This window comes from Tamandua tetradactyla, chromosome 18, assembly GCF_023851605.1.
Source record: "Tamandua tetradactyla isolate mTamTet1 chromosome 18, mTamTet1.pri, whole genome shotgun sequence".
NCBI classification, from domain to species: domain Eukaryota; kingdom Metazoa; phylum Chordata; class Mammalia; order Pilosa; family Myrmecophagidae; genus Tamandua; species Tamandua tetradactyla.
In genome coordinates, this window is record NC_135344.1 from 2,419,600 (window position 1) to 2,433,273 (window position 13,674).

Here is a 13,674-nt window from a genome sequence, read left to right on the forward strand (position 1 = left end):
TGACGTCACGCAGAGGCGGGGCCTCCGGGACGCGGCGCGCTGGGGCGCCGGGGCTGACGGACTGACGGACTGACGGACAGACGGACGGTGAGCCGGGCCCGGGTGGGGGTCTGCGGTCTCGCCTGGACTCCCCAGTCGAGCGCGCGCGTGGGCAGGTTGGGGAACGCTGGGTCCCGCCCTGGGCAGGGGTTCCCGCCGGCAGGTCCACCAGCGCCGGGTTCCTTCCTGGGGTCGCGCCCGAACAGGGGTGCTGACTCAAGTGCGCGCCCCGCCCCGGCTGGCGCCTCGTCCCGGAAGGGGGGCGCCCACGTGGGCCGGGCCCGGGGACGGGTCGGGTCTTAGGGGGCGCCCGGGCCGTCCCCCGCCGTGCTGACTGTGCCTCCCGCCAGGCCCGACGCGAGGTTGGCGGGGCTGGCAGCCGAGTGGCCCTGAGGACGGCGCGACCGCGGCCGGACTCGGCAGGATGGACGCGCAGGGCCTGGCCGGGCTGCTGGGGCCGCTGCGGCAGCTGGTGGCCTGGGCGGCCGCGGGGGCCATGATCTTCGGGGGCGTGGTGCCCTACATTCCGCAGTACCGGCACATCCGCAGGACCCAGAACGCCGACGGCTTCTCCCCCTACGTGTGCCTCGTGCTGCTGGCCGCCAACATCCTGCGGATCCTCTTCTGGTAGGGCCGCTGGCCGGGGCGCGCTGGGCCGAGGCGGGGCTGGGGTCCGGGTGCCACGAGCCCAAGAGGGGCCCGGGCTGGCCGCGGGCGGGCCGCGGGCGCTGCCGACTCCCTAGGTCTCCGCCAGCCCCGCGTCCCCGCGGCAGCCGCTGCGCTTAGGCCGGCTCCGTGTGGGGCACCTCTCGGGCCTGCCTGCGCGCCCCGCCCCGGGGCGGTAAGAAGAGGGGAGCGAAGGCGGCGCGGGGCGCTGGTCCCTGGGGGACCCCTCCGTCACCCTCCCTGCCCCGCATTGTTCTAGGAGCAGAGGGTGTGTGTGCTGGGTGTTTTTTTTCTTTTTTAATAGGAAGTCAACTTTCTGGATATGACTTGAGCTGAGACTTTTTTTAGGGCCAACTTCCTCTGTCACCGCCCAGTTCTGGAGGAAACTGAAGTGAGTTTTAACGGAACAGAAACCAGAAGTTCTCCGAGGAAGGTGGAAAGCGGGCATAGCTGCAGCTTAGGCCCCAGGTCTTTCCCTTTCTCCAGGGCGGCCCGGCATGGTTGCTTGGGACAGGCAGTGACAACGCCTTGTTTCTGGGGACCGCAGGCTGGTGGGGACATAGAGTGGAGCTGGGGCGCCCACTTCTGCGCCCCCTCCTGAGTCCCAGACCCTTCTGGGCAATCGTGGGTCTGTGTGCACCACCTAGCTCAGTGTCGTAAGGGTGTAATTTACCTGAAGTGAAATGCGCCCTTAGAAGCGTGCAGCTGGCGGGGCTGGACAGCTGTGCCCAGCAGCTCCGAGCCCGGCACAGGCAGCCTCTGGCTGCCGTGGTCCCGTATGAGCTTCACCCAGGTCTGCAGCCTTCCAGGAACTTCTCCCCAGCATCAGAGAGCCCAGGAGGTTGAATCATTGGCACCCCACAGCTTTCCAGAACATTCCTAGGCCTTGTCAGCAAGATCTGCCTCTGGGCCCAGCTCCTGAGGAGAGGTCAGAGGGCACTGCTTGTGGTCAGCATAAGTTGAAAAGCCCTCCCCTCCCTGCAGTGTCGCTGATCTTAGTGACCTGGTCGAGCCTGAGGACTCTGAGGAAGGGGACGGGTGTGCTCACCATTACTGGAAAGTGGGGTGTCCAAGGGGTCCCGGGCACAGCAGCCTCGCTCAGGCGCCCATGCTTAGGTTGTGGAAGGCACTGTATTATCTTTAGAGTTGCAAAGTGCATTTTCTCCCAAACAGCGGGGACAGCTGCCTTAACGGTGATTACCACGTGGGAAAGTTGTTCCACTGAGAGTTCTGTCCCCAACCAGGCTTATCAGTGAAAATTGCTGCAAGGAAACAGAATGTCTAATCTCTGTGTAAGGACCCAGTCTGGGTACATAAGAGTCTCTGAAGCGGTCCTGACTGCCATCCCCTGGACGCCTTGGGGCCTGAAGGCACTGGGGCCCCTGGAGCACGCTGGGCTGGGCCTGACACTTGGAGAGGCTTTCCCGGCCGGGCCTTTCCCGACAGAGCCCGCGGCTCTGATCCTTCCCCTTTCTCAGAACCAGCACCCCAAGCTGTCCAGGGCCATTTGGGGTTTCTGTGGCTGCGAGAGGCCCTGGGCTGGGCTTTGCGGCAGGGCCGGGCCTTCTGTGCTGGGGGATGTGCTTTCCCCTCCGGGTGGCACCCTGGGGCTCTCCCAGTGGGGGCGCATCTTCCTCGGGGGGCCTCCTGCCTCCATGTGGCAGGGTTTCAGGGCGTACTTTGTAAAGCTAAACAGTCTGGGCCCCGTCCCCCGGCACAACCAGGACGTGGACCAGCACGTCCCCCATCCTCACTCAGTCCTGAGAATCTCTCGTTGCAAGGACGTGGCAGCGGTCCCTTCTTTCCTCTCTCAGCCTCCTGCCCTCCTTTGGTATCCCTGTCTAACCTTCACCGGTGGGCAGCATCTGTGATTCAAGAGATTTTTAGGGTTTTCTGTGTGCCAGACACCCGGCCAGATGCTGTGGGATTTACACGTTACACACACATGCACACACACACGCAGGCATAGAGTCCGGCATATGGCGTGGGAGGGCAAGCCCTTAGAGGTCGCGGGTGGCGCAGCCCGGGAGAGCGGTGAGGTGGCTGCGCGGGGGTGGCCGAGGTGGGGGATGCGCCTGGGGCCTGTCAGGGGTGCTGACTCCGGCGTGGGTCAGCGTCATGGCCGTGGAGGCTGCCTTGCTGGCTAGGTTGCGGCGCCCCACCTGCCTCCTACACCTGCCCGCAGGCTCCTGTCCGCAGGTGGGGCACGGAGACGTGAAAATGGTGCATCCTTCCCGCAGCGAGCTTTTTAAAATGAGCAGTGATGAACTTTTCCTTACTTGCTCTGTCATTGTACATCTTCTGTGGATATTTTGTCTTGCCTGGTCTGCCCTCATTCTAAAATCAGTTGGATGTTCCCCTGTGCTTCCCCTAACTTAGCTATAAATAATTTCATCCTTTATTATAAATATTGAATTCACCTAGATTTTATTTTTGGTGTGTGATATAGGATTTTTCCCCCATGGTTTTTCTTGTCCCTCACTGTTTCTGTTGTCCATTTTAAAGAATGGAAGTAGCCAGTCACAGAGACTGGCTCAGACAGCACCCATCTTGTCTTGTCCCTAGGGTCACTTCACTGCAGGGGCGCTGGCTCCTGGGAGGGCAGCTGCTGGGAGGCTGGCCTGCTTGGGGGGCCGGCCTGCTCGGGGGACTGGTGGGCCCGGGCAGAGAGGAACCCTGCAGAGGAGAATGTCTAGGAAGGCCCCAGGGTGGATGTGTCCTCACGGCAGTGTGCACGGCTGCAGAAGCAGCCATGGTGGGGATGGCAAGTCCCAGGCTTGAGGCCCACGGGGCTGTCAGCCGCGACATAGGCATTGCCTCTCAGTGCTGCCTCCTGGGTGCGCCTCTGGGTGCTGCCTCCTGGATGCTGCAACTGGTGCTGCCGTCTGGGTGCTGCCGCCTCGGTGCTGCCGTCTGGGTGCTGCCGCCTCGGTGCTGCGTCTGAGTGTGCCTCTGGGTGCTGTGTCTGAGTGCGCCTCTGAGTGCTGTGTCTGGGTGCGCGTCTGTGTGCTGCCGCCTGGATGCTGCATCTGGGTGCTGCGTCTGGGTGCACCTCTGGGTGCTGTGTCTGAGTGCGCCTCTAAGTGCTGTGTCTGGGTGCACCTCTGTGTGCTGCCGCCTGGATGCTGCATCTGGGTGCTGCGTCTGGGTGTGCCTCTGGGTGCTGCGTCTGAGTGCTGCCTCCTGGGCCACACTACCCAGTTGTCTTGAGACCTTCTCCTTGCCTTGTTCCCTCCTAGGCCATTCTCTCCATCCAGGACTTGCTTCCCGGACCCTTTCTTTCTCTAACCACTTAACATTTCAATCAGTTCCCCCTTGTTTGGGGAAAGGGTCAGAGGGATTGGCAGGAGTCACAGGGTCCCAGGTGACCTACCTGGGGATTCAGGAAAGTCTGAGATAACCGCCGAGCCATCTGGCCATCTGGACCCTGGCCTCAGGCCAGCATGTCCCAGGTTGCTCTTTTTCTAGACCTGCCCACCAACTCCCTGGACCCCTGTGGGATCCCAGGCAGGTGCCCCTAGGCGCTGGACCATGCTGTCCTTCCCCTGGAGCTGCCATGGTGCGTGCACCCAGCATCCATGTCGGCCGTCTGCTAAGGGTCCTGTCCTGGCACCAGCCCTGTCCTCCCCAGTAGGTCAGACTTTCCCACAGGTTTGTGCTGCTGAGAGGGTGACTGGAGACTGCTCCCTCCCTCAAGTGGGCACTGCTGCCAGGACCACCTGGAGGGGCAGCTCTGAGAGGCCTCGCACCCCCGAGGTGGGCCTGGGCAGGAAGCCCAGGGGCAGACGCTGGCTGGAAGGGGCCTACTTATAGGCTAAGAGGGAGCCACAGGCCGTCTGCACTGGGATGTTGACCCTGCTGGCGCAGACCATGCTGTCCAGCCCTACGTCCGCTTTGGGTACTGCCACTGCTGTGGTCACTGTCAATGCTGCGGTCACTGTCATTGCTGCTGTGGTCACTGTCACTGCTGCTGTGGTCACTGTCACTGCTGTGGTCACTGTCAATGCTGCGGTCACTGTCAATGCTATGGTCACTGTCTCTGCTGCAGTCAGTGTCACTGCTGCGGTCACTACTGCTGCTGTGGTCACTGTCACTGCTGTGGCCACTGCCGCTGCTGCAGTCACTGTCACTGCTGTGGTCACTGTCGCTGCTGTGGTCAGTGTCACTGCTGCGGTCACTACCACTGCTGCGGTCACTGTCAATGCTGTGGTCACGGTCAATGCTGCGGTCACTGTCAATGCTGCGGTCACTGTTGCTGCTGCGGTCACTGTCACTGCTGTGGTCACTGTCACTGCTGTGGTCAGTGCCACTGCTGAGCTCTATGAAAGGCTCTTTTTAGAGTGACTTGGTGTGTCTGGTTCTCCTGCTGCCTGGTGTCCCCTGGGCAGAGACCAAGCCCTTCCTGCCCTTCCCCCACCCGGTCTGTGGGTAACTGCTGAGTCCCTGCGGGAAGCCGTCCTTTGAAGGTGACCTCCCTGAATCCCTGCTGGGTGGACACGCAGGCGCCCATGGACCCAGGAGCAGGAGCAGGGGCTTGGCCTTGGGCTGCATCTTCTTTTCCAGGAGACTGCTCTGCAGCCTCCTGACCTCAGGGTCTGAAAGTTCCCTTCAGGCCAAGCAGGGCTGCAGCCGCCCTCAGCCTCAGGCCCCTGCCCAGCCCAGTCCCCCCCTGCTCTCAAATGGGGTGCCATGGGGTGCAGGGCTGGGCCCACCTTGGAGATGTGATTCTGCAGGGCTCTGTGTACCCTGGGCCTGATGCGGGGACTATGGGGTGCGAGGTGGAGACCCCCAGCTTGCAGAGGGGTGGCCCTTCCTCAGCCCTCACCTGACTGTGGCCCTCCAGGAGCTTTTTGTTGGGGTGGTGCGCCCCTGAACACACGGCAAAAGCCGGGACTGGGGCTGGGCATGAGCCGGGCTTGGGCAGGCAGCGGGCAGTGGGGTGGGCAACGGGGCAGGTAGCGGGGTGGGTAGTGGACTGCGGGGCAGGCAGCAGGGCAAGCAGAGGACAGCGGGGCGGGCAGCGGGGTGGGCAGTGGACAGCAGGTTAGGCAGGGGGGCGGGCAGCGGACAGTGGGGCGGGCAGCAGACAGCGGGGCGGGCAGCAGGGCAGGCAGTGTGGCGGGCAGTGGACAGTGGGGTGGGCAGCAGGGCGGGCAGCAGGGCGGGCAGCAGGGCAGGCAGCAGACAGTGGGGTGGGCAGCGGGGTGGGCAGTGGGCAGCAGGGCCAGCTGGGAGCTGTGACCAGGGCTGCGTGGCCTGGGTCTTCTTTCTAGGGGAGGGAGGAGGGGTCATTGATTTCCCAGCCCTCCTGCTGTTTTGCTCATGTTTTTGTTTTTTAATTTTTTTAGAGAACTTGTAGGTTTACACAACATCATGCCTAAAATACAGGATTTCCATACACCACTGCACCATTAACATTTGCATTGGTTTAGAGCATTTGTTACAATTAATGATAGCACAGTTTTATAATGGCACTCCCAATTAAAGTTCATAGTTTAACTTAAGTTTGCCTGTTTGTGAGGTTTTGTTCCATGGATTCTGTTTGTTTGTTTGATTTTTACATGGGCAGGAACCAGGAATCGAACCCCGGTCTCCAGCATGGTAGGCGAGAACTCTGCCTGCTGAGCCGCCGTGGCCCACCCTGTTCCATGGAATTTTTAAAACATTTTTATCCTGATACCATATATACAAATTAACATTTCCCCTTTTACTCACATTCAGATGTATATTTCAGTGTTGCTAATTGAATTCACAGTGCTCTGCTGCCATCACCCCCACCCATTACCAACATTTCCATCATTCCAAGTAGGAGTGCTGTACATTTTCAGCCATAACACCCATTCCCAAACTGCTCCTTTCCTGTCCTTTGGTAACATATTCTAGATTCTGACTCTATGATGTTGCTTATTCTAATTGTTTCAAAACTGCCGTCATACAAATATTGTGTCTGGCTTATTTCATTCAACACAATATCTTCAGGGTTCGTCCAAATTATCTCATGTGTCAGGACTTCGTTCTTTTTAGGGCTGAGCAATAGTCATCATATGTCTATACCACATTTTATTTATCCATTCATTAGTTGAGGACACTTGGGTTGCTTCCATCGTTTTAGAATTATGAATAGTGCTGTTATGAATATGGGTGTGCAAGTATCTGTTCAAGCCCCTGCTCCAGTCCTTTGAGGATATGCCTAGTAGTAGTGGGGTTGCCAGGCCATGGGTAGTTCAGTCCTTTGCTTTCTGAAGAACCGCTCGACTGTCTCCCCCAGCAGCTGCACCATTCCACAGTCCCAGCATCAACAAATGAGTGTTCTTCTTTCTTCACATCTTCTCCAATACTTGTAATGGGTATGAAATGGTATCTCATTGTGGTTTGGATTCTCATTTTCCTGATGGCCAGTGATGGTGAGCATCTTCTCATTTGCTTTCTGGCCATTCATATATCTTCTTTGGAGAGACGTCTATTCAAGTCTTTTGCCATTTTTAAATTGGGTCTTTTTGTTGTTAAGTTGAAGGATTTCTTTATATTCTGGATATTAACCCCCTATCAGAATTGTGGTTTCCAAATATTTTCTCCCATTGTGTAGGTTGTCTTTTCACTCTCATGATAAATCTCTTGAGGAACAAAAGTTTTTCATTTTGATAAGGTCTCATTTATCTATTTTTTCCTTTTGTTGCTTATTCTTTGGTTATAAAGTCTAAGAAATCATCGCCTAACACAACGTCCTAAAGATGCTTCCCTGTTTTCTTTTAGGAGTTTGATAGTTCTCTTATATTAAGGTCTCTGATGCATTTTGAATTGATTTTTGTATATGGTATAAGGTACGAGTTCTTCCTTTCTCTGCAAATGGAGACCCAGTTTTCCCAGTGTGATCTGTGGGAGAGACTGCTCTTTCCCCATTGAGTAGACTTCGCCACTTTGTCAAAAGCCAGTTGGCTATAGATGTGAGGGTTGATTTCTGAGCGCTTGGTTCTGTTCTGTTAGTCTATGTGTGTCGCTCCTTGTGCCAGTACCTTATTGTTTTGATTACTGTGGTTTTGTCATAAGTTTTAAGATTGGGAAGTATGAGTCCTCTAACTTCATTCTTCTTTTTCAAGATGGCTTTAGCCATTTTGGGCCCCTTATCCTTCCATATAGATGTTATTACTGGATTTTCCATTTCTGCAAAGAAGGTTGCTGGAATTTTGGTTGGGATTGCATTGAATCTATAAATTATTTGTGGTAGTATTGATGTCATATTTAGTCATCTAATCCACGAATGCAGAATGTCCTTCCATTTGTTTAGGCCCTTAATTTCTTTCAGCAATGTTTTATAGTTTTCTGTGTACATGTCCTTTACATCCTTGGTTAGACTTATTCCTAGATATTTAATTCTTGTAGTTGCTATTGTGAATGGAGTTTTTTCTTGATTTCTTCTTCCAGTTGTTCATTGCTTGTGTATAGAAACGCTACTGATTTTTTGGTGTTGATCTTTGTTCTAGTTTGCTGGCTGCTGGAATGCAATATACCAGAAATGGAATGGCTTTTAAAAGGGGAATTTAATAAGTTTCTAGGTTACAGTTCTAAGGCCGAGAAAATGTCCCAATTAAAACAAGTCTATAGAAATGTCCAATCAAAGGCATCCAGAGAGAGATACCTTGGTTCGAGAAGGCCGATGAAGTTCAGGGTTTCTCTCTCTCAAGTGAGAAGGCACATGGTGAACACAGTCAGAGCTTCTCTCTCATTTGGAAAGGCACATAGTGAACATGATCAGGGTTCATCTCTCATCTGGAAGGGCACATGGAGAACCTGGCATCATCTGCCAGCTTTCTCTCCTGGCTTCCTGTTCCATGAAGCTCCCTGGGAGGCGTTTTCCTTCTTCATCTCCAAAGGTCACTGGCTGGAGGACTCTCTGCTTCATGGTGCTGCAGCATTTTCCACTCTCTCTGAATCTCTCATGCTCCGAAATGTTTCCTCTCTTAAAGGACTCCAGTAAACTAAGCAAGACCCACCCAAATGGGTGGAGACACATCTCCCCTAATCCAGCTTAACAACCACTCTTGATTGGGTTACATCTCCAGGGAGATGATCTAATTCCATACAGTATTGAATAGGGATTATTCTTCCTTTACAAAATGGGATTTAGATTAAAACATGGCTTTTCTAGGGGACATACATTCTTTCAAACCAGCACAATCTTGTACCCTGACACTTTGCTGAACTCATTTATTAGCTCTAGGAGTTTTACTGTGGATTTTCAGGATTTTCTGTATATAGGATCATATCACCTGCAAATAGGAAAAGTTTTACTTCTTCCTTTCAAATTTGGAGGCCTTTTATGTCTTTTTCTTGCCTAATTGCTCTGGCAAGAACTTCTAGTACAGTGTTGAATGCGTGTTGTCATGGTATTCTTTTCTTGTTCCAGATCTCGGAGGGAAGCTTTCAGTCTTTCACCGTTAAGCAGGATGTTAGCTGTGGGCTTTTCGTAAATGCCCTTCATCATGTTGGGGAAGTTTTCTTCTATTCCTAGTGTTCTAAGTGTTTAAATCAAGAAAGAGTGCTGGATTTTGTCAAATGCCAGTTCCACATCAGTTGAGATGATCATGTGTTTTTGTTCCCTTCGTTCTGTTGATGTAGAGTACTACATTAATTGATTTTCTTATGTTGAACCAACCTTGCATACCAGGGACAAATTCCATGTGATTATGGTGAATAATTCTTTTAATATGCTGTTGGGTATGGTTTGCTAGTATTTTGTTGGGAATTTTTGCATCCAAGTTCATAAGAGATATTGGTCTTTAGTTTTTTCTTGTGGTATCGTTATCTGTCTTTTTTAGGTGATGTTGCCTCCTAGAATGAATCAGGCACTGCTCCCTCTTCTTCAGTTTTTTGGAAGAGTTTGAACAGAATTGGGGTTAAGATTCTTGGAATGTATGGTAGACCTCCCCTGTGAAGCCATCCAGTTCTGGGTTTTTCTTTGTTGGGAGATTTTTGATGACTGATCGAATCTCTTTACTGGTTGGTTGAGAACTTTTATTTCTTCTTGAGTCAATATAGATAGTTTGTTTCTAAGAATTTGTCCATTTATTCTAGAATATCTGATTTATTGGCATACAGTTTGTATTCATCAGGAAAACAACCAACAGGAGATATTTTTAAATATGAGATTTTATAAAAGTATCTCATGCAAGTGGGGATGCTCAAGTCCAGATTCCATAGGGCAGGCCACAAGCTGGCAATGCCGATGAAGATTTTTCCATGAATTCCCCCAGGAGAGGCTGGCTGGATGAAGAAAAGATGAAAGTTCTCTCCTCTGCTGCTGAAGTCATTGCTTCTCCTTTTAAAGCCTTCAGCTGATTGAATGAAATGTCCCTCACTGCTGAAGGCACACTCCTTTGTTGGTTGTAGATGTAATCAGCCATAGATGCAGTCAGCTGACTGATGATTTAAATCCATGAAGTGTCCTGCATAATGTTAGGCCAGTGCTGCTTGACCAGATAACCAGGCACCTGGCCAACCTGACACCTGGACACAGGCATCACCCAGTAGTGTGTGACATGCAGTCTCCTCTTACAGTCCTTTTTGTTTCAGCAGTGTCAGTAGTAATGGCCCCCCTTTTATTTCCGATTTTTGTTATTTGTATCCTCTCTCTTTTTATTTGTCAATCTAGCTAAAGGTTTGTCAAGTTTATTGATCTTTTCAGAGAACAAGCTTTTGTTATTGATTCTATTTTTTTTTCCTATTTCATTTATTGCCACTCTGATCTTTGTTATTTCCTTCCTTCTGCTCACTTTGGTTTTAATTTCATCTTCTTTCTCTAGTTCTTCCAGTTTGAGGTTAGGTTTCTGATTTGAAGTCTTTCTTCTTTTTTAATGTAAGCTTTTAGGGCTGTAACTTTCTCTCTTGGCAGTGCTTTCCTTGCATCCCATAAGTTTTGACATGTTCTATTTTCATTTCATTGACCTCAAGAGATTTCATAATTTTTCTTCTGGTTTCCTCTTTTACTCGTTGGTTGTTTAAGAGTATGTTGTTTAATTTCCACATATTTATGAATTTTCTATTTCTTCTGTTATTGATTTCTAGCTTCATTCTGTTGTGGTTGGAGAATATACATTGCATGATTTCAATATTTTAGAATTTATTTGGACTTGTTTTGTGACCCAAAATATGACCTATTTGAGAAAAATGTGTATGCTGTTTTTTGTGACATGCAGTGTCAATATATGTCTGTTAGGTCCAGTTGGCTTAGTGTCTCATTCAAGTCCTGTACTTTTCTTCTGACTAGAAGTTGGGGGTGGTGTGCTAAAGTCTCCTGTTATTAATGTCGAACCATCCATTTCTCCCCTCAAATCTGTCGGTAGCTGCTTTATATATTTGGAGCTGTACTTGCTGTTAGGTGCCTATATGTTTATAATTGTTACATCTTCCTGTGGAATTATTCCCTTTATCAGTCTATAATGACCATCTTTGTCCCCAGTGACTGGTTTTGACTTAAAGTCTACTGTATCCAATTAGTGGAGCCCCCCCAGCACTCAGCAGACCCCCGCCCCTGCCCCCCACCCCCGCCCGAGAGTTGGTGCTGTGCAGAGTGTACGGGGTGGGCGGGGCACCCGGGGCCGCGCGCCCTCCCTGATTGCCTGCAGTCCTGCGGCATTTGGAAAAGCCCCCAGAGCCCTTGGGGGGCCCAGGCCAGCCTCTCGCTGTCCCCGCGGCCTCAGAAGGACGAGCTCGGGCCGGTGTGCAGGGGCGGCCCGGGTCGGCTCCCGCGGGGACTCGGGGGAGGGGGTGCGGGCGGGGGCTGCGCCTGACGCGTGATGCGCTGGCTTCTCTCCCTCCCCAGGTTCGGAAGGCACTTCGAGGCGCCGCTGCTGTGGCAGAGCGTGGTCATGGTGGTGACCATGCTGCTGATGCTGAAGCTCTGCACCGACGTCCGCGTGGCCGGCGAACTGAGCGCGCGGCGCCGCTGCTTCGCAGGTGGGTGGGTGGCCCCGCCCGCGTGGAGCCGCCCGGCCAGCCCAGGCCCGGAGTCCTCTTCCATTCCGCTGGGCTGGTCTTTGCTGACGCTGATGTTATGTGTATGTCAGAGTTAGGCAGGAAGTAGGTGTCATTCTGTCCATTTTCTGCCTTATCAGGCTAGGGAAACACACTGCCGAGAACGCGGTTCTGTCTCTAATGCGGGGGGTGGCTCTAATTCCGGATGGTGGCCAAGCTCATCCTGTCTGTCTTGCGCTGTGCCCCAGGCCGGGCTGACTGACCTCTCTAGCACTTTGCCAGTGGTCAAGGAAAACCTGTTCCCCGCGGTGGGGACAGGTCACCGACATGCTGGGCATCCAGCCCCAGTTCCTTCCAGCCCGGCCCTGGGGCTTCGGGGTGCTTGTTCCCCTCTAACCGCTGACCCTGAGGCCTCCCACTTTGTTTGCCCTGTGGTCCCCTGTGGGTGAGTCCAGCCTTCGCCTATGGAATTCCTGCTCCTGGCCTGGCCGGCAGCTCGTGGGGACCGAGTCCAGCTGGGCGCTGGGCACCCTGACCCTGCTTCGCCCTCTGTCAGAGAGAACTTTTCCCCTCTCAATGGCTTCGCTTCTTAGAAGGAGATGAGTTAATGCACTTCCGTCTTGGTGGGAAACGGGTCATCCCCAGCGCCTGGGAGGCTGCATGCTCTCCTGTTGTGCCACTGTGCCCCCCTCTCAGTATCCTTCTCAGTGTCCCCTGCTAGATTTGGGTTGAAATCACATTCAAGACGGGACTGATGCTAGCACTCATCTTGCCTAAAAAAGCAGAATTTTTTCAACTTCTCAGGCCCCTTACCAGGGGAAGTGTGCTCTTAAATTTCTGTTGACCACCTCAGGCTCCCGCCTGCCCGGCCACCCAGTCCCTACACCTGGAGTGTCCTCTCTGTGTGAGCCCTTGGCTGTCAACCCTGCAGGGGCGGGGTCAGCCACGCTGGGGACGTGGGACAGGCCCAGAGGAGGGTTTGAACACAGGTGCTGCCAGGCTCTGGAATGGGAGACGAGGGCTCTGACCTCCGTGGAAGCTGCGGGCCCTGAGGTCACAGGCGGTGGCTGCAGCGCTGGGCGCCTCTAGGCGTTGCAGCGAGAGTTGGAAGTGCGTATGCCTGTTGGGACACAGGAGGATTGTCGGGACCTGAGTTGCATGCCCCTCCGTCCAGATGGCCGCCAGCTGGTTCTTTACCCGGTGGGGGGAGCGAGAGCCTCGTGCACGCCTTTGGGTATGATGAGAAGCCTTCTCATTGCCTCTCACAAAGGAAAGATGTACCCGAGAGAGTGGAACTGTGATACTTGATATCTGGTCGTTTTCTCTTTACTTCTTGTATTCTATGTAAGTTCTTCCAAAATGGAGTTTCTATCCTGGCTGAGCAGGATTTAGTCAGAATTGTGCTTTCCAGGGAAAGGCTGGCGTCTGTGCTTTTAGCAGCTGCCCCTGTTCTTGGGAGACAGAACGGTGGCCCCCAAGTCTCCGTCTTTCCCTTAAGGTCTGGGAAGTGTGAAGCTCTTCGCTAAGTGAGCACTCACGGCTGTCCCACGGCGGGCGTGTGGGTGGGCTGCCGGCCAGCAGGGTCACAGTGCCCTTTGACCTGTGCTTCTGGGCAGTTCATCACGTGACGCTGGGGAGGGCACTGCTGGCCTGGCTGGTCTCTCCCTACTCTGCGCCTGCACCCCTGCGCCCCTGGGTCCGTGTCGTGGGGAGCCTTTCACGTTAGAGTGGGCTGGCCCTGGGCTCCCTGCAGAGCGACGACTTCTCCCTAAGCAGCTGCGCAGTGAACTCCTAACGCTCCCATGTTCAGCACTTTTGATATTTGAATTGAAATCACATTAACATGTTTTTGTGGCTGCTGCGTGTTAGCATGTCCCTAGGGGAAGCTTTTAATGGAATGTGCAGGTTAATTTCCTCTCCTCTGCAGGACAGGGGACTGGTGAGAAAGCAGCAGAGTGTGCTGGGGCCTTTACCGTCCACTCCTGTGACTGGAAACTA

At 53.4% G+C, this 13,674-nt stretch overlaps 1 protein-coding gene across 2 annotated transcripts in view; it reads left to right on the forward strand.

Annotated features, from left to right (window-relative positions):
* The first annotated feature begins 20 nt into the window (after window positions 1-20).
* The window catches only part of SLC66A2 (solute carrier family 66 member 2), a 94,279-nt gene continuing 80,625 nt past the window's right edge, over window positions 21-13,674 (forward strand). For both annotated transcript variants that reach the window (XM_077135167.1, XM_077135164.1), the window contains exons 1-3: window positions 21-87; window positions 390-666; window positions 11,525-11,658. In XM_077135167.1, coding sequence (XP_076991282.1) covers window positions 464-666; window positions 11,525-11,658 — 337 coding nt within the window. In that variant the 5' untranslated portion in view covers window positions 21-87; window positions 390-463. The remainder of the gene's footprint in view (window positions 88-389; window positions 667-11,524; window positions 11,659-13,674) is intronic.